Raw genomic sequence first — 26,745 nt, 5'->3', positions numbered from 1 at the left:
TAGCCTTCGTATTCCATGTGTACAGATCAAGTTTCTTGCTGCAGATAAAGCCACATGTACGTTCATAACAATTATCTTTTTATTTTCAGAATTGTTCATGAGAACTTTGTGTTTTCTTTTCCTTCTCAAAAATGCTTCAGTAGTCATTTTGTCACCTTTATTAACGTACAGAATCGTGTTTTTACACTTGTGCAGGAAATTGTGACAAGTTTGTGGGCTGGTCATTGTGGTTTTAGTTGGAAATCTTTACTAGCTAAGAAACCCACAGCTCATGCTAACATTTCACATCTTGTGAAGACAATTCCGCTACGTATAGGAACTTCTCTCTCTACCCTGCAAGAACATGCTGCTTATATTTTGTGTTTTCTTGTTGGCTGGATCCCTTGTGGAAGGTAATATTATTGCTTTTACATGGATACTAGTAAAACTACTTAGTTCCAAATGAAAATTGAACACATCCATAAGCTCGCTCAGTAATGCAGCTCAGTGTAATAGACTATATGTAAAGTGCAGGAACCCACACCAGTTGATCTTACAACAGTTTAGTGAAGGTGGGCCTATTCTGACTGGTTACTTGTTACAATCTGTATGTTTTGTAAGCTCTGAAAAAAGATGTATTTTAGGTATTTTGTTGTGAAATAGTCATCAGAGATGTATAACATGCTGCCTGATTAAGCTGGTACTTTGGGTAGCAATGATTAATAATTTAATGATTTAACATGCTAATGTAACTTCATAATTTGTTTTCAATCTTTATAAACATGAAGCTTTTATCTAAAAAATACCAGGTGATCTTGTCATGAAGATATTTATTCAGACACTCCTTTTAAGGGGTGTCCATATCTCTTCCATTATTGCTTTACCTTATCACCCTCCCTTAGTGGCCGAGTAAACATACATTGGATAGGTATGGTCCAATACAAGAGCAATGTTTTCAGAATATCAGCATCACTGAGATGCAAAAAATTATGTAGAATGATTAAAAAAAAGTATGTTATGGGTAAATAAAAATGGATATGTGAGTGTCAGTTAGCTGTCAGTACAGATCTATTGGTATAAAAATAGAAAAGGCACTGAAGACGTTTTATAAAATATATTTCTAGAAATAATAAAGCCATTGAATTGATTTTGATATACATAATAAGTGCTATTTTTGTTGAATAACAAAGTAAAATCTATTTTGGAGAGAAAAAGCATTTAAAGACAATCTAAATCAACTGAAGTGCCAATATTTTAACACTAGTCTAGAAGAAAATAAAGGAACTCTTTGCTTTATATACATACATTGCAGAGCTTTGTGATTTCCTGTTAATATGGTAAAATAGGTTATGGTGAGAAATAACCCGAACCCGAGAGATGAATCATATGGTGAAAAACACATGAACTATTTCTCTTAAAAATGTTTTATCATATTCTTAGACATCAGCCTCAAGAATCCATTCAGACATTTTTTTCATTCTGCATCAGAAAATTTTCAGATGAGTCAAGAATAATATATAATAAATGACATGTTAAAACAGGGAAATTATTATTTTTTCATTAAATAATAAATAAATAATAATAAATTAAATAATAAAGGCAAAATTTGTTTTAGTTTGGGATGGAGTGTGGAAGGGTTATATCATATGTCAGGTTTATATTGCTTAAATGTGTAAAACAGAAATATAAGCGCCCTAATATAGAAAATAGCTGCTATGCACAAAAAAGGTAACCAATATCACCCTAGAACATCAATATAAAACAAGAGAGTGCAGCACTAAAATATTAATCAAAAATGAAAATGTAAAAAAAATATAAAATAATAAATGAATATCCCTTCTCCGGTCCACTAAATAAATAATAAAAAAATATATATAAAAAGTTCCAATAAGTAGGTAAAGTGACACTTGTGCTCTGGTGACTCTAGGACCCGGTATCCGTGCAATAGTGGTGAAAGTAATGCGCACTCACCGGACGCGCATGTTAAATGATATAAAGAAGGTCAGAATATGGGTGGTCCTCCCTCTAAGGGATGGTGGATCATCAGACTAAGCAGTGTGAAGCTGGTGTAGGTGGTCCTCGTTCTCTAGGGGTCCCCCTATTATCCAGGCTGGTAGTATCCCTCTAGGTGTGCAGACCTCCACTATGCAGCAATGATCCGTCCTGGTGGTGGATCTGTGGGCTAGAGCACCCCCCCAGGGGGTGGCAACAGAGATGCTCCCATAGTGTAGTAGGTGTTTAAGATAACTTTATTGTGATGCATCAAAGGTAACATAAAAGTGCAGACAGAAATCAATGAGGACTAACCATCTGATAAAGTAAGATGGCTGTCGGAGCTCCACATTGCCAATGGCGACCCCCCTCTGAGGACGTGTTTGAGCACGATACGCGTCAGTAGGAGCCACACCACGCCGTGACGTCACGCCGCCGGAGCTCCGGCGGCCATCTTACTTTATCAGATGGATCCACCACCAGGACGGATCATTGCTGCATATTGGAGGTCTGCACACCTAGAGGGATACTACCAGCCTGGATAATAGGGGGACCCCTAGAGGACGAGGACCACCTACACCAGTTTCACACTACTTAGTCTGATGATCCACCATCCCTTAGAGGGAGGACCACCCATCTTCTGACCTTCTTTATATCTGATGACATCTGGATTATTCACATAAGGCGCATTTAACATGTGCGTCTGGTGAGTGTGCATTAATTTCACCACTATTGCACGGATACCGGGTCCTATACCTATACCGGGTTTTATATTGAGGTTTATATTGCTGGCTGTGACCCCACTGGGGAGATTCACATTCTCTGTTAGTACTGGTGACCATTGCTATCAAGACAGAAAGGAGGTACAAATCCTCAATGTTATATTTGTCATGAAAGCAAAAGATAAGTAGATAAGTATCCATGACTGGAAGTAAAGGAAAATTTTGCCAGCAGGACAAATCACAAAAAAATAAACTGATAGGGGTTTTAATCCTTGAGAGGACTGCCCCTGTTTGCACTCTATTGGAGGTTTGTACCAGTCATCAATCATTCATAACCAGCTTGGTGGGTACACACCTCACACCATAGACCTGAACACCTTACAATGATATTTGATACTTGATCCTTCTTGAATTCCACATGAGCTGTAATACATTTGGTTAACCTGTCCCAAAACCCCAGATGTTACTAGCAAGCTTTTTAACTGGGAACATCATCAAACTGCCTGTATTGTGGTAAAATTCCCTAAAGCGGAGTTCCACTAATAAAAGTCAGCAGCTACGAAAACTGTAGCTGCTGACTTTTAAAAAACAGCCACTCACCTGTCCCACGATCCCGCGTTGCCCCCGCTGCAGCCCATTTCACTGGCGTCCTGTATTCCAGACGCCGGCATCTTCAGCGTGGGCACCCGGCTGTGACAGCTTGCGGCTTCACAGACAGGTGCCCACTGAGCATGCACGAGTAGCCCTGCACTTCCTGAATGGCCCACAAGACTTCGGGGAGGGTAGGAGGCAGGGGCGGACAGACCTTTTGGGAACTCGGGCACTGCCCGAGGGCCCGGGGTCAGTAGGGGGCCCCATGAGATGCCCCTGGTACCTGGTACCTTTTTCATAGGCTTTTTTGAGTTTGGGCAAGGACACAGGGGCCCCATAATCCCCTATTGCCCGGGGGCCCCATGAGTTGTCAGTCCGCCCCTGGTAGGAGGACAACTTCCGCTTACGATCACCTAGGCGATCACAGCGGAAGTGGTAGCAGGTACCTGTCAAATTCGGGTACCCCCCCCCCACTGCCCAAAGGTGCCAATCCCTAATGGGGACTGGGGGACCAATCTTTAAAGTTGAACTTCCCCTTTTGAGTGGAACTTCCATTTAAATCCAATTATTAGCAATCATTAGACCATTCTACTTCCACAAACCTAATTTTCTTGCCAAAATGGTTACCCTCACTCAAGGTTGCCTTGATTTTGCCATATTGACAGTTTTCACTATGCCTAATGTCATTTATCTTGCCTCCGCCACAAAATCCTTTCCATACTCTCCCTCCCAGCCCACCTGGCCATGTGTCCTTTTTTAGCTACTGTACATTAAACTTTATATTCAGAAGATATAGAAAAAAATTAATCTGTGAATGTTGAGTAATATTATGTACAAGGGTATGTGACTCCCCTTGACAGTTATTAGTGTCAGCATGTGCATGTCTTCATTAATTATACTGCACCAATATATTTTATATATATATATATATATATATATATATATATATATATATATATATATATATTTATATATATATATAGTGCCATCCCACACACCACACACAAGTAAACCAGGCATTTGACAAGCATGTGAGTCATTATATTATTAGATAGAGGGAAGAGGGGTGGAAAAAGGACCAACCCAAACCGGGAAAAAAAGAAAGATGTAGCCAGACCCAGAGAGGGAGCCCTTACATATCCGGTGAGCTGACCCATCCATCCCTTAAAGGGATCCCTGACATCCTCCCAGCACATACCAGATGCTTCAGGATCCAAGCTTACCCAGTGAGGGATTTCACTTCATTCCTGTCCAGACCTGGATGACTTTGATGACATCAGGATTTTCACACAAAATGCACATTTTATTTTGCTGTCTGGTGAGTGCGCATTCTTCTCATTTTTGACTGCACAAGCACCAAGTTTTAGATGAACACAGGATTCCCGTTGACGTCATTATTCACTTTATGAACTTTTTATTGTTTTTTAATACAGTGATTTTATGTAATTATTTATAGCGCTGCACTTTATCACATTTAGTTATTAGCATCAGCATGTGCATGTTTTCATTAATTATACTGCACCAATATATTATATATATATATATATATATATATATATATATATATATATATATATATATATATAGTGCCACCCCACACACCACACACAAGTAAACCAGGCATTTGACAAGCATGTGAGTCATTATTTCCATTGCAATACAATACTCTTCTTACATCATTTTCATTGCAATCATTTTAGCTACATTAATGAAGGGGGTAAGAGGAAATTATTTAAAGTGGAACTCATGGCCATACACTTGTTTTAAGTTAAAGCAAACAAGGATTAGTTACCTTGTCAGGTGTTTAGTATTGTCTATGTCCCTGCAGGAGAGATTTCCCTGTACGTCCTGACCTACTAACCGAAAATACACAGTGATAAAAATCTGACATCTGATCTGAGGTTTCAACTACTGTCAACCAAGAAAGTGCTACTGTTTCCTTCTACACCCCTGTTGGAGATATTTTATTTATTTTTCTATCCTGGTGAAAACACAGGAATTGAATGCTCTCTGGGGGGGAACAGGCATAAAAAAAGAAAAGCTTGATGGCGGTTTTGGCTAAAAGTTAGGACCACAGAACTTAGATGTGGACAATCCATAATTCTTACAGTGGTGACACACCCAAAGCTAGGCAGGCTTACATCCTGTGATATTGCAACAGTCTTGCAAAATGTTACACCCTGAATATGTCACCACGATGGGAATGCTAGCTTTTCTGCATCAGAAATCTGTAGTTCTAATTTATAGTTTGATAAGGAGCGTTACACGTTAATGCTGATGCAGATGATTGAACGTTTGCAGGACTTAACAGCATCAGTAGGACACATCTACTGGCTGAGAACAATAATGAAGAATGATCCATGGGCACTGTGCTATCTATTGAAACATAATATTGTTAGTTGAAGAAATAAAACACAACAGATCAGTGTTGCTGTCAGTGCATTTGGGGTACATTTCTTTAGCACTTTGAGCTACAATTGCTACCAATCACAGGCTACAGATTTAGTCCTCTTTTGCACATTGAGAAATTCAGGACTTCATCCTCCAGGAAATGAATCATTTCGGTCATGGGTTTACGTGTTATTTCCAGAGTAGCCCTGTTAAAACTTTGGTAAAAGAGGAGGTGACCTTTTAATCTAGAACTGTTATTTCTGCTGAGGCTGCAGATTGGTGTACTATCCAATTTACACTGCTAGAAAATTGCCTAATGAAGAATTTCATCAGACCTAAGCCATCAAGATGGATAAAGTGGAAATTGAGCTAATCCTTTTTTTGGCAGTGCATTTGGGGTACATTTCTTTAGCACTTTGAGCTACAATTGCTACCAATCACAGGCTACAGATTTAGACACTAATTGCAATTTTAAAAGCCACAGAAGTAGGAAATTAATCTTTAAGTGCCCTTTTAACCTGTATGTGTCTCCTTGTGCGTCTGTGTCAAGGTCAAACATTCCAGGGTATGTAAACTTTTGATTATGGCCATTTGGGTGATTTCTGTTAGAATTATAATGTAAAAAGGAGCCAAACAACTATGTTGGCTTCATAAACAACTATAAATGGCTTCATGTGGTTAAAATCCCTAAATAAAAGAATTTTTTTTGGCATGATCAATCAGGGTATGCAAAATTTTGAGCACAACTGTAATTATTGGAAATCTGACATATAAGTCCAGTTATTGGAAACCTGACAATCTGGGAAACTCAAAAATAGATTCTGAAGGTGACATGTGGGTTGTACACAGCTGTGCTTTCCTGTAACCCATGGTTAGGCAAGATCCATAAATTGCAGAACAGTGAATGCATTAAAGGAATAGTGTATTGACAGAAGTACAGAAAAGGAGAATTACAACAAGAAACAAATGAAATTAGAGTGCAACAGACAGGAATATACACATGGAAAGAAAAGATTCTGGTAAATAAGAAATCCATCCAATAGAAAACATAACCATCAACCCAATAATACCAGTATGAAGAAAAACCAGAGGGACAACCAACAAAGCCACAATGTCAACCACACAACAGACTTTACAATCATCAGCGGTCATATAAACCAAGGCCAGATGACAGAAATAATATTAACAACTCTGTGACAAGTACTTTTACAAATAGCACCAGATTGACCTTAACCAAAAGTTAGACAGCCCATAGAGGAGTCATTTGTTTTCATTCAACCAGCAAGTTTAAAAAAAAAGACTCAATTTCCCCCATCCACAAACTCCATGTGCATGAGGGCATCCTCCCCACTGAGCTATTGTATTCTGACAGCAGAAAGGATTCCCTGCTGTCAGAATACACTGATCATCTCTGCCAGAGATGCTGACTGAGTAGGAAAGATCCCACAGGGCAGTTATTTATTTGTTTCAGGTACTTATATAGTGCCATCAATTTATGCAGTGCTTTTACATACTGTTTATATTGTACATTCACATCAGTGCCTAACCCTCAAGGGGTGTACAATCTAAAGTCCCTAATTCACATATTAGGGCCAATTTAGACAGGAGCCAATAAACCTACCAGCATGTCTTTGGAGTGTGGGAGGAAACCAGAGTACCTGGAGGAAACCCACACAAGCACAGGGAGAACATGCAAACTCCATGCAGGAGGCATCATGGTTGGGAATCGAACCCATGACCCATTTACTGCAAGACAGACGTGCTAACCACTAAGCCACTGTGCCGCCCGGTTGTACAGCAGTCAATCGATATACTGACCAGGGCCGTCTTTAAGGAGGGGCAAAAGGGGGAGCTGCCCTGGTCGTAGTCATTGTTGTGGGGCCCAAAGCAGCTGCCCCATACTTGCCAACTGTTCCGGTTTACATTCCCTTGTCCCTTTAAGTCTCCGTCCTGCGCTGTGTCCTGATATCTCAGTGTGAAGTGCTGTGGCTTGTACTGCCCAGCTCTGCCCTATTGCCATGTACAGATGACTCACATGTGCAGACTGTGTAAGCATTCACATAGAAAACACTGGCATTCATATGCAAATAATGGCAGCATTCATATGTATAGAGAGGCAGTAATGTGGCATTCATATGTAAATAGTGGCAGCATTTGCAGTATAATATGCCCCCCAAAGGTTCCAGCCACCATCACTTCTGCTGAATGCTGCCCACTTGGGAGGTAAACAGGGGCATACTTGAAAGTCCCACCTGCATCTGTGGTCACTGAGTCCACCATCAGCCTGTTCTGCAAACATAAGAAAAGTGGGGGGGAGGTGGGTTTGCAGAGGTAGGCAGAGAAGAAATTACAGTTTGGGGTGCACAGGTGAGTAAGGAGGGGATGTACAGAGGTAAGGAAAGTGTATGCAAAGATGAGCAGAGGAGGCATGTAGAATTAAGCTGGGGAGGAGGTTGCAGTGGAGAGGATGGAGGAGCTTTGGGGTGCAGAGGTTAGCAGGGAAATTTAGGATGCAAAGGTGTACTGACGGGGTGGATAAAGTTGTACGTCGTGTGTAGGGTAGCCAGTTGATTTCAATGGGCTGCTCTGTGCACTAGAAATGTGGAAAAAACGTCCCTGACCCTTTTTCAAAATAGCATCGAGCCACACAGTGCCACAGCAATGTGAATTTTAGTGCATTTGAAATGTGCATGTCAGCATGTGCGTGAGGGTGTCATTAACAATTAATGGCACTGCTGTATATCTGCTATAGGGCAGCACATTTCTGTGGTGTCAGGAAAGCAATTTTGCATGCGTTCCCAACACACTCAATTGTGGACATAGGCTAAATGTATCAATTACATTGGTGGACAGTGTATATCTTTTTATTACATTGGGGGCATGGTGTACAATCCTTTCATTCACAATAATGGTAAGTGTGAATGTCCCCCTTACATTGGTGGTCACTGTAAATGCTCCTATTACTTTAGTGGTCAGTGTAAATCCTCTTTACATTGGTGGCCAGTGTAGAATTTTCACTTTATATTGGTAGTCGGTAAAAAATCCTAACTTGAATTTGTATTGAATCCTCCCTTACTGTCATGGTCCATGTAGAACCTCCCCTTAAATTGGTGGTCAGTGTAAATTCGCTCTTACATTGGTGGCCAGTGAAGAAATGTATTGGTTGTTGGTGTAAAATACCCCATCGCATTGGTTGTCATTGTAAATTCTTCATTACATTGGTGGTCAGTGCAAAATCCTCATTACACTGGTGGTCAGTGTAAATTCCCTTTACGTTGGTGGTAAGTGTAGAATTGCCCTTACCCTGGTGGTCAGTGTAAATCCCTCCCTAACATTGGTGGTCGGTGTAGAAATGTCATCTCGCATCCCCATCCAGAACTGCCACTGATTCTATCTCTCCAAGCACTGCCACTGATCCCATCCCCCCACCATCACTGTCACTTATCCCATCTCTCCAGCACTGCCACTTAACCCATCCCCCCATCACTGCCACTGATCACATCAACCCCCTGCACTACCACTGATCACACCCTCACCCCCAGCACTGCCACTTATCCCAGGTGTCCTAGGATCCCTAGGAGTTTTCTGTCTATTGGTGGGTCCCCTCACCTTCTCAGTCCATGGTCTGCAGGCAGTGAGGAGATGATGCTGTAACCTTCAGCAACCAATCACTGAGATGTAATTAAGTGTCGTAACCTCTAGCAACCAATCAGTGAGCTGTAATGATGTGCTGTAGCCTCTAGCAATCAATAAGTAAATGGTAATGATGCACAGTAACCAATAGCAACCAATCAGTGAGCAGTAATAATGTGCAGTAACCTCTAGCAACCAATCAGTGAACAGTAGTGATCTGTTGTAATGTCTAGCAACCAAACAGTGAGTGGTAATGATGTGCAGTAACCTCTAGCAGCCAATCATTGAGTGGTAACTATGTGCAGTAACTTCTAGCAACCAATGGATGAGCAGTAAAGATGTGCACTAACCTTTAGCAACCAACCAGTGAGTGGTAATAATGTGCAGTAACTTCTAGCAACCAATCAGTGAGCTGTAAGGATGTGCAGTAACCTGTAACAACCAATCAGTAAGCAGTAATGATATGCTGTAACCTCCAGCAACCAATTGCAATTCCTGTCTGATCTGCTGCAGTAAACTGATTTTGAGTCTAGCTGCTATTCATTTTTTGTCTCAGAGCAGTTAGAGAACAAAATTGTATGGGGGCCAAGAAAATGTTTGCCCAGGGTCCAATCAATGTTAAAGATGGCCCTGATACTGACTTCTGTACAATCTTCCTGCCCATAAACGGATTGAAGTTCTTGCTGAACGGCTGAATTTGTATGGCCAACTTTAAGACCTGCACTGAAGTTCCACAACAGTCAGTCTACACTCTTCTGTAATAAATCCACATCCAAGAAAAATAATGAGCTTTTTTTCCCCCAGTGTGCCATCAAGATGGCAAAGACACAGTAAAGATGTTCTTTTTGTCATTCTATACACTTAACAATAATGAAGAATACCTTCTGAGAAAAGGTTTAAAATTATGTTCAACATCCAAACACAATCTTTTTGTGGCCCTTGAAAGATCTGTGAGAAAACTAACCCTTCAGCATAACCTTGCCAATAAACAGCTTGAGATAACATGACTGCGCACTAGTACACAAAGCAAGGTCCATAAAGACATGGATGAGCGAGTTTGGGGTGGAGGACCTTGACTCGCCTGTACAGAGTCCTGACTTCAACTCGACAGAATACCTTTGGGATGAATTAGAGCAGAGACTACGAGCCAGGCCTTCTCGTCCAACATCAGTTCCTGAGCTCACAAATGAGCTTCTGGAATAATGGTCAAACATTCCCATAAACACATTCCTACCAACCTTGTGGACAACCTTCCCAGAAGAGTTGAAGCTGTTATAGCTGCAAAAAGTGGGCCAACTCAATATTGAACCCTACAGACTAACACTGGGATGTCCTTAAAGTTCATGTGTATGTAAAGGCAGGCCGAGCAATACTTTTGGCAATATAGTGTAGTTGAACATAAAGGTAACTTTAATACAACATTCTAGTCACTAGTTCAGACAGACTTTAACAAACTACCAAGAAGAAGATGCTTTCCCGTCCAACCTGACAAAAGGAAAATAACAGCATTAAATAGCCTAAAGAAAATAAATAATAAAAAAACAAATATTATCATAATAAAAATGCTGATGGGGTGGAAGTACAGTTTTCCAGGACCGATAGGTCTACAAACTGTACAAAAAGCAAAAAGAATCCTTGTGGAAAAAAAGTACTATCAAGTACTAAATACAGTTTCCTGCAACATTTAAAAACATTTGAGTCTTTACGTACAACCCCCCATCCCCAGGGAAGACTGATCATCTTTTCAAACAATTCATTAACTTCACAATCTATTACACTTTATCAACTTTCACCTCCAAACATTCATTGAACATCTCCCGTCACGTTATGAGTATCTCCATCAGTATGTTGATCTGTTTTATCCTCTCCCCCACCCCATATGACTTTTCTCCCCACTATTACACCACTGTTACATTTTTACAAAACTTATCATCACATCATCCAGACCGACCCACTTACATCATTTGAACTTGTCTACCCCAACACATATTATCTGTGTGACCACGGCGATGCACTCACCATCCCACTTACTCTCTCCAATGTTTCCCAAACTCTGACTCCCAGAGTGTCCACCCCTCAGTTTTCTTTCACCTATTCACTATTTCCATAGCTTTCCAACCCCTACATAACACTCAACCCCGTACCTAATCATGTTCTGTTCCCACAGTATATATCTTCCTTAAAGTTCCTACCGTTCCCTCGTAGTTATCAAAATGAAGTTTCATCACTGATACTATTTCCTAACCCCGCTATTTCCAAACCCCTATGGAATAGCACAAATGTACTTGCAGCAATTTCATTTAGTGTTTCTAGCCTTTAATATGTTAACTTAATCTGCACTAGTAATGTCAGGATACTATGGGGGAGATTTACTAAAACTGGTGCACTCAGAATCTGGTGTAGCTGTGCATGGTAGCCAATTATCTTCTAACTTAAGCTTGTTCAGTTAGGCTTTGACAATAAAACCTGGAAGCTAATTGGTTTGTATGTAGAGTTGCACCAGATTTTGCACTCTCCGGCTTTAGTATATAACCCCCTATGTCCCACTGTCCAGCAGCAAACCTGTATCCCATCCAACAGTCCTACTCTACCAGTCCTCCTCCCAACCATTACTGCTCACACACCATTCCATTCTAATAAGAAAAATAAATAATAGCGCCTATGGTCAAAATTATATAACTTACTAATAATGTTTTAGCTGCAAAAAACCACCATATATAAAGTGTACCAATTAATAAATAATTTGCGCTAGTAAATGTATATAAATATATAAAAAATATATATATAAAAAATCATCAAATCATAAGTCCAGAAAAATATATATGCCAATACCACAAAAAGGGCAAAAAAACTTTAAAGTGCAAAAAAACTTTTCGTGCAAAAAAAGTGTCTAAACTTGAAGAATTTCACCAAAAACCTTGATAATGTGATGGCAGATCATCCATAAATATATTTTCGGAAGCGAAAACTCAGCAACACACCGATCCTCATCGATCAAATAACAGGATCAGAAACTTTGTAATTTAATCGGAAATCCACTTCTCCAAAAGAAAAGACCACCTTCAAACAAATCCATGGGGGGAATTGCCAAGCACTCGGGAGAAACAGAAAGACTTCATGGTGCAATATTATAAAAACCAATTCCTTTATTAGGTACTCATTGCACTTACTCAAGAGGTGTCCCAGCCGACACCAGCATCAACAGCATAACAGCAATCACATAAAAGAGCCTGGCTACTCAGCACATGCGCAATAGCTGGCAGCCAAAAACGTAATGACGTCACATCAATCAAGCTCCGCCCTACGCGTTTCGTCATCGACGTCCTCACGGAGCGTGAGGACGTCGATGACGAAACGCGTAGGGCGGAGCTTGATTGATGTGACGTCATTACGTTTTTGGCTGCCAGCTATTGCGCATGTGCTGAGTAGCCAGGCTCTTTTATGTGATTGCTGTTATGCTGTTGATGCTGGTGTCGGCTGGGACACCTCTTGAGTAAGTGCAATGAGTACCTAATAAAGGAATTGGTTTTTATAATATTGCACCATGAAGTCTTTCTGTTTCTCCCGAGTGCTTGGCAATTCCCCCCATGGATTTGTTTGAAGGTGGTCTTTTCTTTTGGAGAAGTGGATTTCCGATTAAATTACAAAGTTTCTGATCCTGTTATTTGATCGATGAGGATCGGTGTGTTGCTGAGTTTTCGCTTCCGAAAATATATTTATGGATGATCTGCCATCACATTATCAAGGTTTTTGGTGAAATTCTTCAAGTTTAGACACTTTTTTTGCACGAAAAGTTTTTTTGCACTTTAAAGTTTTTGTTGCCCTTTTTGTGGTATTGGCATATATATTTTTCTGGACTTATGATTTGATGATTTTTTATATATATATTTTTTATATATTTATATACATTTACCATTCCATTCTACCCTAGTGTTCTGCCCCCTAACATACATCTGGTGTTTGACCAAACTTACACCAGTCTTATCTGCACTCAATATGGATCCTTCAAGAAAGTCACAGCTCACTAGCATCTTTGCTTGCTGCAACAATCAGCTGCTAATGAATTTGCTCCTATCCAACACACAAGCTAAAAGTGTAGTTTCACTTTTGTAGTCAAATTAGAGAATGATCCTACTATATGTTTATTATGTGTTCCCATCCACACAGCATACTTATGTAAGTGGGGGCAGAGGACAGGCAGTGAAAAGGAAGGTGGACCTTAACACCCACATGCCGCAAATATACATAAAGGGCAGTTGAGGTTTTTGTCCTGAGGACCTGTTCAACGCACTCTCCCAGTACAGTGACTGAGCTGTTACTGACAGCTCCCGGTGTGGTCCCACAGCCTCCTGATCATGGGACCTCTGTGAAAGCCAATCATAGTGGTCACATGATCAGGATGTCCGTCTCCCCATCCTCCCTCCTTTGTGCCTTAAGATCCATTTAAAGGGCTACATACAAGGCAGAACCAATGTTTTGAGATCATTAAAGTGGATGTAAAGGCTCAAGGTTTTTTAAAAAACCTTCTCTGTTCAGCACCCCCCCCCAGTTACCTAAGCCCCCTCACGAATCAGCGATGTGCACTGGAATCTTGGCTATCCTGCGACTCCCTCTCCTCATTGGCTGAGACAGCAGCGGGAGTCATCAGCTCCCACTGCTATCAATCACAGCCAGTGAGCCAATGAGAAGAGAGAGGGGACATGGTAGAGCCCAGGGGCGGACTGACAACTCATGGGGCCCCCGGGCAATAGGGGATCATGGGGCCCCTGTGTCCTTGCCCAAACTCAAAAAAGCCTATGAAAAAGGTACCAGGGGCATCTCATGAGGCCCCCTACTGACCCCGGGCCCTCAGGCAGTGCCCGAGTTTCCAAATGGTCAGTCCGCCCCTGGTGGAGCCACAGCTCTGTGTGTGAATGGACACATGGAGCAGCGGGTGCCCCCATAGCAAGCTGTTTGCTGTAGGGGCACCTGACAAAAGGGAGGGTTTAGGAGAGCCTGTGGGGGACCCGAGAAGAGGAGGATCCAGGCTGCTCTGTGCAAAACCACTGCATAAAACAGGTAGGTATAACATGTTTGTTATTTTTGGAAAAAAAATAAGCCTTTAGAATTACTTTAAGCCTTTGTTAGGACACTGTTCGGATCTAGTTTGATAATGAGATCTGCCAGCACAGTAAAGACAGGGTTAATTATAGTAAATGATTCATTTTCAGTACCCTTCTTAACATCACATTGCAGGGGAAAATTTTAGTTTTGGTGTTTTCACAAAAGGGCCAAGTACAAATGTAAGCATCAATGTTTAAATATTTTTTTTAATGCTATGCTATGTGAATGGGAAAATGTAACAAATATAAGTAGGTGTAAACCCAATTTATCTTCAAAGGTGGAAATATGCTTTAAGTAAATTTATTTCCATTCCCCCCATTCTTTTCTAGCTGCTACTGCTATGCCATGACTTAGCATGCACCATTCACATCAAATACCTTCCTTTCCTCCATATACTATATTTACTATGTTTTTTATTACTATGTCATCATACAAGTTTTCCCTCCTGTTAAGGTAAAGGTGCTTTATCTTTGCACTTTCCATCCCTAAACATGCTCTATATGCTGCTACATGTTATGTTCCTATCCTATTACAAAAGTTTTTTAAGTTTGTTAATATTCCACAGTTTTAGTAACTATATCAAAAACATAATTATGTATCAATTTCTAATGGTATATCTGATAATAAATTACATTTTACTTATATAATTTTGTACTATCATGTACCATCGTTATAATTCAACAATTTACAATTATATCATGTAATATACCATCACTTTAATTTACTCCCTTTTTCCAGCCTTGAGGAAGAGTATAGGGTTCGACCCCTGAAATTCAGTGGCTGTGTGTATAGTTTCCATCTGGTTTTACACTAAGATAAACTTCTTTTTTTTTAAATTTAAATATTTATTAATTTTTCAGATAAACAAGTTATACAAACATACTCATTAAAACCTTAGCATATTATCAAAACATTTATTGTTTCATCCCTTCCCCCCTCCCCCTACCTTTATACCACCCATCCCCACCCCCCCCCCATCCAATCCCTTACCCCTCTGCTCTGCATTTCCTGTTCATTTCAGGAGATCATAATCCCTATAAAAGAAGAACAAAATATGTTTCCATATTATTCTGTTAATCTCCCATAACCTCCAAGGCTAGCCTTGACTTTTTGAATTCCCCCTATTTGTTCCATATTGTGTGGTGACTCTCCATCTTATCTTCATTTAAATGATAAAGTTCCTCCCAGGGGCGGACTGACCATTTGTAAACTTGGGCACTGCCCGAGGGCCCGGGGTCAGTAGGGGGCCCCATGAGATGCCCCTGGTACCTTTTTCATAGGCTTTTTTGAGTTTGGGCAAGGACACAGGGGCCCCATGATCCCCTATTGCCTGGGGGCCCCATGAGTTGTCAGTCCTCCCCTGGTTCCTCCATACACTAAGATAAACTTCTACCTGGACTTTAATATGTAATGGAATGCTTCAATCCCAGATTCACAGCTTTCAGTCTCAACCCAGGAGAACCTGGGAAACCTTTGTGGTGTGTAGAAGCCACTGTCCAGACATCTTACACCTAAATGATCTCCCTCTTAGGTGATAATAAGAAAAACTATAGGGAATCCAGCTCCATCTATCCATTTTCTCCAGAAGTACAGAGGCTGTCATTGGCAAATAGATTGTTCACTTTGCAAGATACAGTGGGTGTAGAAAAATCACCCAGCTTTAAAAGAATCACATTTTGCTGCTTTGCAGCCCAAAAAGCAGACTGACACAGTTTTTGTTTTATCCAGCTGTATTTACTCAGTGCAACTTATAACATCCAAGTGAAAAATGTAATACCAATATATCAGCAATTTAAGAAAACAAAAATCCAAAACAGAATCACTGATTTGGAAAAAGGATCACCCCCTCCTAAAAATAACTTGTAAACTCATTCAGGTGTAGCTAATCACCTTTGCCTTGACATACAAAGCCATTTGCCTTTCAACTGTGATCAGCTGTGATCATTTGATTAGTTAAGCATTAAAAAAGCTTTACCTGGAGCATTTCAGTCCCTGGAAGTGCAACTGAAGCAAACAATCAACTATGGGTGGCAAGGTACTGTCAAAAGATCTTTGGGATGATCAGCTGTGCCCTCTGCCAGAAAGTTGTCATTGGGAAGAAGGCTTACCTTCCAACATGACAAAGACCCATAGCACACAGCAAAAATGACCACAGTGGGAGAGATTTACAAAAACTGGAACACAGAACTGGTGCAGCTGTGCATGGTGGCCATTGGTTTCAATGCAGAGCTACACCAAATTTTGCAGGCTCCGGTTTTAGTAAATCTCCCCCAGTGATTAAAGGAGAAAAATGTGAATGTCCTTGCATGGCCTAGTCAGAGCCCAGACTTAAAGTGTTACTAAACCCAGGAAGAGGGGCGGACTGACAACTCATGGGGCCCCTGGGCAATAGGGGATCATGGGGCCCCTGTGTCCAAACTCAAAAAAGCCTATGAAAAAGGTACCAGGGGCATCTCATGGGGCCCCCTACTGACCCCGGGCCCTCAAATGGTCAGTCCGCCCTTGCCCAGGACCCTGCATTCACTATATCTGTTCTCCCACAGTACACAGAAAATGGAAATGCAATTATTTTAGTTATATAAACTGCTAAACACATTTTCTCATCAGCAGTATACAGCAGTCTTGTGACTTCTATCAGTGCCCAGCAGAACACTGGTTAAAGCTTGTAGGAGGAATTTTCATTCTCCTCTAGGAGGATGCAGGATCTTTGACCTCTGTCTTGACGGCGCTGATTGGCCCTGTGCTATTCACGTGTACTCTCCCAAGAAAAAAGAAGAAAAAAACTCTCTCTAGCAATACATGCCAAACTGAGCATGTGCAGAGTGGCTCCAAACCTCTGTTCTATCAGGAGATATTTAAGGGATAATGGAAGAAGGGGAGGATCAGAGAAGAGAGGATCAAACATCCTTTTTACACAATGTGGAGAATTAACCCCTTAGGTTCCGCAGTGGGTATAACAAGCATGCTTTACTGCATATACAGACTGATTTTACTGTTGTAGATTTAGTAACACTTTAAACCCCATTGAAAATCTGTGGAATGCCTTGAAGACTGCAGTCCACAAACAGTCACCATCAAATGTAACTAAACTAGAGCAGTTCTGCAAAGAAGAGCGGGCAAATTTTTCAAAGTCTAGATGTGCAAAGCAAAGACATATTCTAACAGACTAATTACTAGGCTGTAATTAAAGCAAAAGGTAGATCAATAAAATACTGACACAAAGGGGTGATCCTTTTTCTAATTCAGTGATTCTGTTTTTGATTTTAAATCAAAATTTGGATTTGGTGTTAAATCTTTTACTTGAATGTTATTAGTTACACTGAGTAAATACAGCTGGATAAAACAAAAACTGTGTCTGTCTTCATTTCAGGCTGCAGAGCAACAAAATCTGATTATTTTAAAGCGGATGATTTTTTTCTATATGTTACACTTTCCCCAGAGATTAGTGACTAAAGTAAAGTGCCACTGACTTCTATTATCCAATCATGTGCAGGCAAAAATTTTGTTTTTTATTCTCCTTGCAAGTGATTTGGGTATTTTCTGTAAAGTGAAATTTCACTGCATTCACAAAGCCCTGGGGAAAATTCCCTTGCAAAGTGAACCCCACTGACTCAGAACAAGTGTGCAGATCAGATATTCTGTCTCATACCTGGTACTCTAGCTCAGTTACTCATAAAGTCCTGAAGCCACAGAGAGACAGGTAACTAGAAATGTGAAAAAAGTGGCCAGCAATGGCAGCCCCCATATTTCTGAAGTGTATGTTTCTTTTAAAAGTACACTATGCTACTTAAGGTACAATGTTTCCATCTGAAATCTTCGCCAGGGGCGGACTGACCATTTGGAAACTGGGGCACTGTCCAAGGGCCCGTGGTCAGTAGGGGGCCCCATGAGATGCCCCTGGTACCTTTTTCATAGGCTTTTTTGAGTTTGGACAAGGACACAGGGGCCCCATGACCCCCTATTGCCCAGGGGGCCCATGAGTTGTCAGTCCGCCCCTGATCTTCGCCATCACTTTTGTACTTTCCACTAATTTTTATGATATTTGTGATTATTAATCATACTCTAAGTAAGCAAATTAATTGAAAGAAGGCAAAGGTCATTATAAAATGTAACTTTTTATTGTTTTTTCAAAATATCCATAGGTTTGCCTTTGAAGAGAGAACTATACAAAAGGATCAGATGTAGACCTGATGACAATTCAGTTGCCTGTTTCCAAGAACAGTCCCTTTTTGAACAAGGCCAGATCAACAATAAAATTGATACTAATCCAGTGTAAGTATGAAAATATTATCATTCATTAGAGTCCAGCACAGCTACACTCACATAGGCACTCATGCGTTTAGCTTTTCCAAATGCAGGAGAATTTATCTGGGAAACATAAACTACTTTTGTGCCTCCCAGATTAGTTTTTCCAGCATGTAGATGTTCCTACTGTAGGGCAGCACAGTGGTTAAATGGTTAGCACTTCCAACTAGGAGTACTAAGGTCCTTGGTTTAAATCCCAACCACAACATCACCTGCCGGGAGTTTGCATGTTCTCCCTGTGCCTGCATGGGTTTCCTCCAGGTACTCTGGTTTCCTCCCAAACGCCAAAGACATGCTGGTAGGTTAATGGTCTCCTGTCTAAATTGACCCTAGCATGTGTACGAATGTAAATTAGGGACCTTAGATTGTACACCCCTTGAGGATTAGGGACTGATGTGAATGTACAATATATATAAATTGATAGCACTATATAAGTACCTGTAATAATAAGGCTTTGGCTGTGTTTACATGCTGCATTCTAATCTGGTCTTGGACACACATAATTCAATTTTCTTTATTTTTATTATAATTTTTAAATTGTTCATATTTATTTAGTTTTTATTTATTTTTTTAATTTTAATTTTCTTTTGAATTTATTTTTAATTTGGTGTTATTCTGTTTTATTATTATTTTTTAAACAGCTAAACTGATTGCAGCAAGTAAGCAATAAATTTGAATGGCACCATTGAAAAATCATTACCTGCATGTACAGTATGTGTGTTCAGAAACGTCCTCTAAATGCACGTAAATGCAGGTTTGACACGGCTGATTTGAATGAGGCCTTATAGTAGATCAAGGCAAAATATGCATGTAGATTGTATAAATACTAAAGCTGGTGTATGTGAGCTTCCATTACCAAATTATTATCTGCATACGACCATTTTAAAGTGTACCTTAACCCTACAATGAACTTCTTTTATTTTCCCTTTTCATCTGTTGAAAACATTTTGTTAGTGTTGTTTGATATTAAATTAAATTAAAAAAAAAAAGTTAAACCAACCAGAAATCCAGTGAGCTAATAACTTTCTGTGTTTTCCATCTGTGCTGCACTTAGTTATCAGTTGCCATGGCTACCAGCTATCTGTGTGGAGTACAGAACCCCCTCCACCCATGTGACTAAGAATAGAAGAGGGACAGGTGTTTAGTAGTCCTAACCAGGGGCGGACTGACAACTCATGGAGCCCCCGGGCAATAGGGGATCATGGGGCCCCTGTGTCCTTGCCCAAACTCAAAAAAGCCTATGAAAAAGGTACCAGGGGCATCTCATGGGGCCCCTTACTGACCCCGGGCCCTCGGGCAGTACCCAAGTTTCCAAATGGTCAGTCCACCCCTGGTTCTAACACACTTCCAGTTCCAGACAACACAGCTCCTTGGTAAATTCAGTACATTGAGTGAGCATTGTCACCCTAGGATAGATATGATAGTGGCAGGAAAGCCAAATAAAAATAAAGGTGAAACAAGAAAACTAATGCAGCTGCCATGTGCAAAGACTGCTAAGCAGAATTATATTACATTTTGTTGTTGAATTCAGATATGTTGTAGGACATTTTTTTGCGCTGCAAAGGATAACTCATGTTTATGGGGTCTCTTGCCTTTTTATAGAACATTTTGAATAATGAATAAAGTGGGCAGCACAGTGGCTAAATGGTTAGCACTTCTGCCTGACAGCACTGGTTTGAATCCCAACCATGGCACCACCTGCCTGGAGTTTGCATGTTCTCCCTGTGCCTGTGTGGGTTTCCTCCCACACTCCAAAGACATGCTGGAATGGAAAATTGGCTCCTGTCTAAATTGGCCCTAGTATGTGTATGTATGAATGTGAGTTAGGGACCTTAGATGTACACCCCTTGAGGGTTAGGGACTGATATGAATGTACAATATACTGTATATGTGTAAATTGACAGCACTATATAAGTACCTGAAATGAATAAATAATATAGAAATGCACTACAAGCATGCAATATGTGACATTTTCTTAAAATATGTTTGTGGTTTGGGTATGGGTTACCTCTAATCAGCAATCAACAGCCCTGAGCAGTGCTGTGGACTGGAGCAAGGGGTGTGTTAGCCCACTGTGTTCTGCACTTATTTGCATTTTCCCCTGATGCAATTTTTATTAAAATCAATAGAAATGTGTCCAAACATGTTATCGTGTCTTTGCGTGTTGGTAATGCATGTTGTAAGTGTACTTTGTATAAAATATCAATCCATGTCATAACCCATACCAGTACATGTTGACGTACATCCTAACACATGCATGTGGATAAGGGCCTATTCACTCCTATGCACTTTTTCCCCTGATGCATTTTCCATTAAAATCAATGGAAATGTATCCAATCACATGTCAACAAGCGTTAACATTGGGTTGTCATGTGTTATTAATGCGCAATGGAATTGTACTTTGTGTAACGCATGTCAGTGCATGTTGACATGCATCGTAACGTATGCATTACATTGCTCTTGATGCATTTCCAAATACGAAGAGGTGTGGATCTAGCTAAAGCTCTTCTTTTGAAGAGACCTTTCTTCTGAAATATATTTAAGCCTGACAGGGTCATCCATTGCACACAAAGCAGCTGGGAACCCATCGCCTTCCGCAGGTGCAATGGATTTGTGGATTAAAAAACGACAAGTGGCTTGAAAGCTTTGTAACCTGCGCATATTATTTATATACTATTAACATACAGTCAGGTCCATAAATATTGGGACATCAACACAATTCTAACATTTTTGACTCTATACACCACCACAATGGATTTGAAATGAAACAAACAAGATGTGCTTTACCTGCAGACTGTCAGCTTTAATTTGAGGGTATTTACATCCAAATCAGGTGAACAGTGTAGGAATTACAACAGTTTGCATATGTGCCTCCCACTTGTTAAGGGACCAAAAGTAATGGGACAATTGGCTTTTTCATTTTACTGTCAGTTATTTAACCAACTTTTTTTTTATTTTTTCCTATCTTTTTAGAATGAGAAAAGTCCCATCCTTCATACTACCAAACTTCATCTCTGGAGAAGATAGTGGATCAGGGAATGGTGTCTTTTCTGGAGAAGAACCTGGATCTGCCATAGAATCTGAATCTGAATCAAATGAAATTGGGGAACAAACATTCCAAAACAATTTGTCTGAGGAAAACCTGGTTTTCTGAAGGCGGCAGGACACCTCTATAATAAATGAAATCTGTAATATTCTGCCTTTATGGCCTATAGCTTCTGCATAATAGTTCTCTTTTGCACTAAGCATTTTCTAAAACCTCTATCTTTATTGTTAAACATGATACTCTGTGTTACTGAAGTCTAGTTTAGCAGCATTTTACTTCACCCTGCTCTATTATTCATGTATATTTCAGCTGCACTAAGATAAATGTAGTCATTAAAATGCTGATCCATAATTGAATTATAATAAATGAAACGGTAGCTGCAAACAATCAGAATCCCATCCAGCGCCACCTACAGGTAACATCATACATTGCTGGAAAGAAAACCTGCAGGTATAACTTGACCACTTGAAATACATGACCACAACGGGGCCAAATCCAACAGTGATGTGATGATTTTATATACAAACCTTTAGTAAAATATTATCTGCATGCAAAAACATTGCTCTGTAATAAGATCCGTCGGATCAACAAAATGTACATATGCACTGAGATGACAATTAAAGAGTATCTAAACATTAATATCAAAGTATCTAAATATTGTTTGTTAGATTTGTAAGGGGTTAGAACCCCTGTCAAGATTTAGTTGAATTCCTTAATTTATGAAAGGGGTGCCTGCCTTTCTATAGAAGGCCAGTTTCCTTTCTATATGGTTTATAGTGTAATAGGCCCATGTTTGTCCTTTCATCAGTTGGATTCCGTTGTTTCCTGTGTCTCCATTGGGGAGATTCATGCTCTCTACCTGTCCTGGTCACCAATGTCAGTGGAATAGAAAGTGAAGGAAATTGGAAAATTCTTCAGTTGTCAGCAGAACAAGAGGCGAGGGTAAACCTTTTTGAATGACACCTGTTCAATTAAAGAATTAAATTCAATTAAAGAATTAAACCTGTTCACTTAAAGAAGGCAGTCATTAATTTAATTAATTTATTTAATATTTAATTCATTTAAACATTAATTAATTTAATATTTAATTAAATTCAATTAAAGAATTAAACCTGTTCAATTAAAGAAGGCAAAACTTTTTTTTATATGTTTTTCATAGAATAGAGAGGGATTAAAATATTTGTCAGGTTTATATTGCTGTCTGTGTCAATGTTACGCTCTCTATTAGTTCTGTTTACCAGGAATCGTAGGGATATCTTTCAATGGGAACACTAATTCTGGTGACAACCAGGGATTCCTTCACTTTAGAGGGATTTTCTCTCACTTCCTGTGTTGGTAATGAGACAGGAAGTGAAATGAAATTTCCCCAATGACATGGCAAAAATTAACCTTGCATGGGTTACTCAATACAAAATGAAAAGATTCTACTTTAAATTAATTACCAGAACTATGTGATATAAGGACCTATACTACATAGGGTTGGTAGATCTACATTTTCATTCACACCTATGCAGTTTGTCCGTTTTGCATTTTTCTACACGCATTTTGATGTGTTTTTACCACATTTTGTTCGGCTCTTTTTTTTTCTTGTTAAAGTGGAATTTTTCTTTTTTGCTGGGCAGAATAAAAATGCAAAATGCAAAAACACGGCAAAAATGCACTACCATGCATTTCAGCAGATTCTCCATTGCACTCTATTGTAGCAGAAATGCAGCTTTTCGCTTTTCCAAAAATGCAGCAGCTCAAAAAAGCATAGATTTGAACATGTTCCATAGAAAACCATGTTAAATGGACTCTAGTGCGTTCCTGAAAAAAGCAAAAAGCACTAAAAACCTCACTGGTGTGAACAGAGCCTAAAGGAGATTGTCTAATCAGATTGTGATGTGTGTTCTGCGCTTTAGAGTCTAAGAGGGGAATTCCCCTCATTTATTAGAGATTCTAATATGTCCTGTTGCGTGCAAGGGCAGGAATCAAAGGGAAAGTTCCTAAATGGGCTAAAAAAAATAAACTGATTTGTGTTTTAACCCTTCCCTATTCAAATTAGATATACTTAAAGTGGAAGTAAAGTTTACTTTTTAACTTGCACCTACAGTGAAGCCAATAATAAGACTTACCTGTAGATACAGTGAATATCTCCTAAACCTGCACCGTTTACATGGGATGCAACTGGTGACATCAGTTTGAAGGGATGGCATACCTGTGCCGTACCTTCAGAGCTCCATGCTGGGACTCCTGTGCGCATGCACAGGAGTGACGTCATCGTGGCCCTGGCTGATTTCTTTTTCTATTAGTGGCAGTTTATTACTGCTTTAATCAATCCATTCAAATCAAATTCATTGAGGTAGATCTTCACTATATCACTCTTAGAAAATTGTATTGATATGTCAGATCAAATCCAACTGTGGGTGAGCATAGGTTGGCCTCACCACCCTTGCCACCCAATGTACACATCCACCACACAGCACATGTAGCCCAGCCTTTGAATGCTACTTATAGAGTAATACTATGCAATGTTGATTGATTAATGCTACTTGCTGTACCCAGGGCTGTGGATAAGTGGGTACCACCAGTCCTCCTGTACGGGGCCCAGGCCAGCAGGGGGGCCCAGGCAGCTGGGTGAATAGAATGTGGGCAGGGAGGGTGATCAGCACAACGGGGTGGTAATTACAGTCAGCTAATAGCTGGCTTGTTTTCCTCTCCCGCTGGCTTTCAGCTGCAGTAGAGAGCCATACAAGGGATCGGTTCCACAAATTTCCCCCCCCCACCACACCCAACACCCTCTCTGTGCACAATACATTTCCCTTGCTGCCTAGGCATCTCACCCTTGCAATGCTGCTGGCTTCCCTCCTCTCCGTCCCAGGAGCAGCTGCAAGCACACTGCAATAGGATCCTTCAGGATGGAGAATGGAGGAAGTGTCCGGTTACCAGCCCCTTCCTTTCTTGAATGAACACAATGAGTGATCAGTACCCATCACATACTGTGTTCATTCATAACTGAAGCATAGTAAACTTTTTTTGTTGGGGAAGGGGGCCCTGTCAGGTTGGCTGTATGGGGCCCCGTGGTTTCTAACAGCAGCCCTGGCTGTGCCAGAATGACTGAAAGTGATTTAGGTGAAAATGTTTAACCCACCAGATGCCCTGTGATTTTGGTACCCATTTTTTACATGAGATTTTTTTCATTTTCTTATTAAAACACCATTTTGAGCTCCAGTCAGTTGACAAGTGCCTTGGTTGGATTATCAGTTTTCTGCAGGCAGTAGGAAGAATTCCCTCTCTTCCAGTGATCAAATTGCAGCATTGTAACCTTGCAGCATACTAAGGCTAGGTTCACACTGTTGCAGGTGCAGGACTGAATGGAAATTGCATGCATTCCAGCACCGGTGGCCGAAACACACTACTCTTTTGCAGATGTGTGGGGTGTCACTAATTCTTAATGGCACCCCCATGCATTGGAAAAAAGCAGTGAATTTTTGGGTACATGAAACTGCATGGTGCAAAAGCTTCATGCGGCTTCTGCGCAGCTGCATTTTAGAAAAGGTGCAGGGACCTTTTCCCTGTGTTTCCCACAGGTACAACAGTCCATTCAAATAAAGGGGCTGTTGTGCCCATGAAAATGCCGCACAGATACAGTAAAAGGCATAGTTTTGAATCTAGCCTTAGGCCTGGTTCACACCAATGCAGTGTGCGTTCTGTCCTTTTTGCAATGCTTTTTATAGTGCGTTTTGCACGTTTTTGACACGTTTTGCGTTTTTCAACATTTTTTTGTTAAAGGGGAAATGTTTTTGTTTTTGGGCATAATAAAAACACTATATGCTGCAAAAACACACTATATGTGTTTCAGCAGCATTTCTATTGAACTCTATTATAGCAAAAGCGCTGCTTTTTGCATTTCCAAAAATGCAGCAGCTCAAAAAAAAAAAGCATAGATATGAATGTGTTCCATAGGAAACCATGTTAAAGGGTCTGTAGTACTTTTCTGCAAAAAGGACTAAAAACGTTATGGTGTAAACCAGTCCTTAAGGTGAAAGACTGCATCAGGGGCTGATTGGTGTTAGATATTTGAGCACATAGCTAAAAACGCAGGCACCAGGATTTACATGATTGTGAGTCGGTTCAGGATGTACTGTAGATGCTGGCCATGGATGATGCCTGAACAAAGATAGAGCCAACCTTATGGAGAAAAAGGAAGATGAAGGCATTTTCAGGGTAAGTACTTTGATCTCTAAGAGGTAAAAAATACCTGTTAGGGTTACACTTCCACATTTCTTAGCATCCATGCATGCACTTAGCATATACCAAATATATCTGATTCTAGAGCCCATGTAAATTTTATGTGAATCTCCCTGCCATTGTTTCTGGTTCTCTTCCAGTCCACCTTGGAGTTTTAGGTGTTCCAACTTAATACTGCCTTTTCCATAGTTTACAATAAATTAAAATTTCAATAAGGAGAGTAAAATCCCCTTGTCATTATCTCTGGAGAATTTCAGAGCAGGCAACATAACTACAGAGATGCCACTACTAAAGTCCTTGATAGATACACTGCTCAAAAAATTAAAGGAACACTTTTTAATCAGAGTCTAGCATCAAGTCAATGAAACTCCTGGGATATGGATCTGGTCAGTTAAGAAGCAGAGGGGGTTGTTAATCAGATTCAGCTGCTTTGGTGTTTATGAAATTAACAACAGGTGCACTAGATGGGCAACAATGAGACAACCTCCAAAACAGGAATGGTTTTACAGGTGGACTCAATAAACAATATAAATGAAAAACTAGTGCAATGTCCTCATATATAAATTATACGTCCCTGGTGGTATAGTGATGAACAACTAATACCTCTTAAACTGTGCAAAGTGATACTTAAATTCAATTAATTAAACCAATTAAATAAGATATTAATTACAATAAAATAAATTGTGATGCCACACTGTGCAAAATCATCAAAAGTGTTCAAATGATGTCACTCCATGCCGCAATAGTGCTCTT

At 40.1% G+C, this 26,745-nt stretch overlaps 1 protein-coding gene across 1 annotated transcript; it reads left to right on the top strand.

Annotated features, from left to right (window-relative positions):
* Window positions 1-255: 255 nt before the first annotated feature.
* Window positions 256-22,401, top strand: LOC149454132 (uncharacterized). The gene is made up of 3 exons (XM_089687738.1): window positions 256-392; window positions 18,554-18,683; window positions 21,690-22,401. The coding sequence occupies exons 1-3, from the start codon at window positions 344-346 to the stop codon at window positions 21,868-21,870; spliced, it is 360 nt and encodes a 119-aa protein (XP_089543864.1). The 5' UTR covers window positions 256-343; the 3' UTR covers window positions 21,871-22,401.
* The last annotated feature ends 4,344 nt before the right edge of the window (window positions 22,402-26,745 follow it).

This window comes from Staurois parvus, unplaced genomic scaffold (genome assembly GCF_062004578.1).
Source record: "Staurois parvus isolate SC_StPar_1 unplaced genomic scaffold, SC_StPar_1.0 ptg000437l, whole genome shotgun sequence".
Classification (NCBI taxonomy): domain Eukaryota; kingdom Metazoa; phylum Chordata; class Amphibia; order Anura; family Ranidae; genus Staurois; species Staurois parvus.
The sequence above is the reverse complement of the archived record's forward strand: the minus strand, read 5'-3'. Positions and strand labels throughout refer to the sequence as shown.

Excerpts from the sequence above, each read along its gene's own strand:
- LOC149454132 (XM_089687738.1), top strand. The coding sequence starts at position 344 with ATGCTGCTTATATTTTGTGTTTTCTTGTTGGCTGGATCCCTTGTGGAA. Across the intron at positions 393-18,553 it reads GGCTGGATCCCTTGTGGAAG|GTTTGCCTTTGAAGAGAGAA; the intron begins GTAATATTATTG and ends AAATATCCATAG. Across the intron at positions 18,684-21,689 it reads AAAATTGATACTAATCCAGT|AATGAGAAAAGTCCCATCCT; the intron begins GTAAGTATGAAA and ends CTATCTTTTTAG.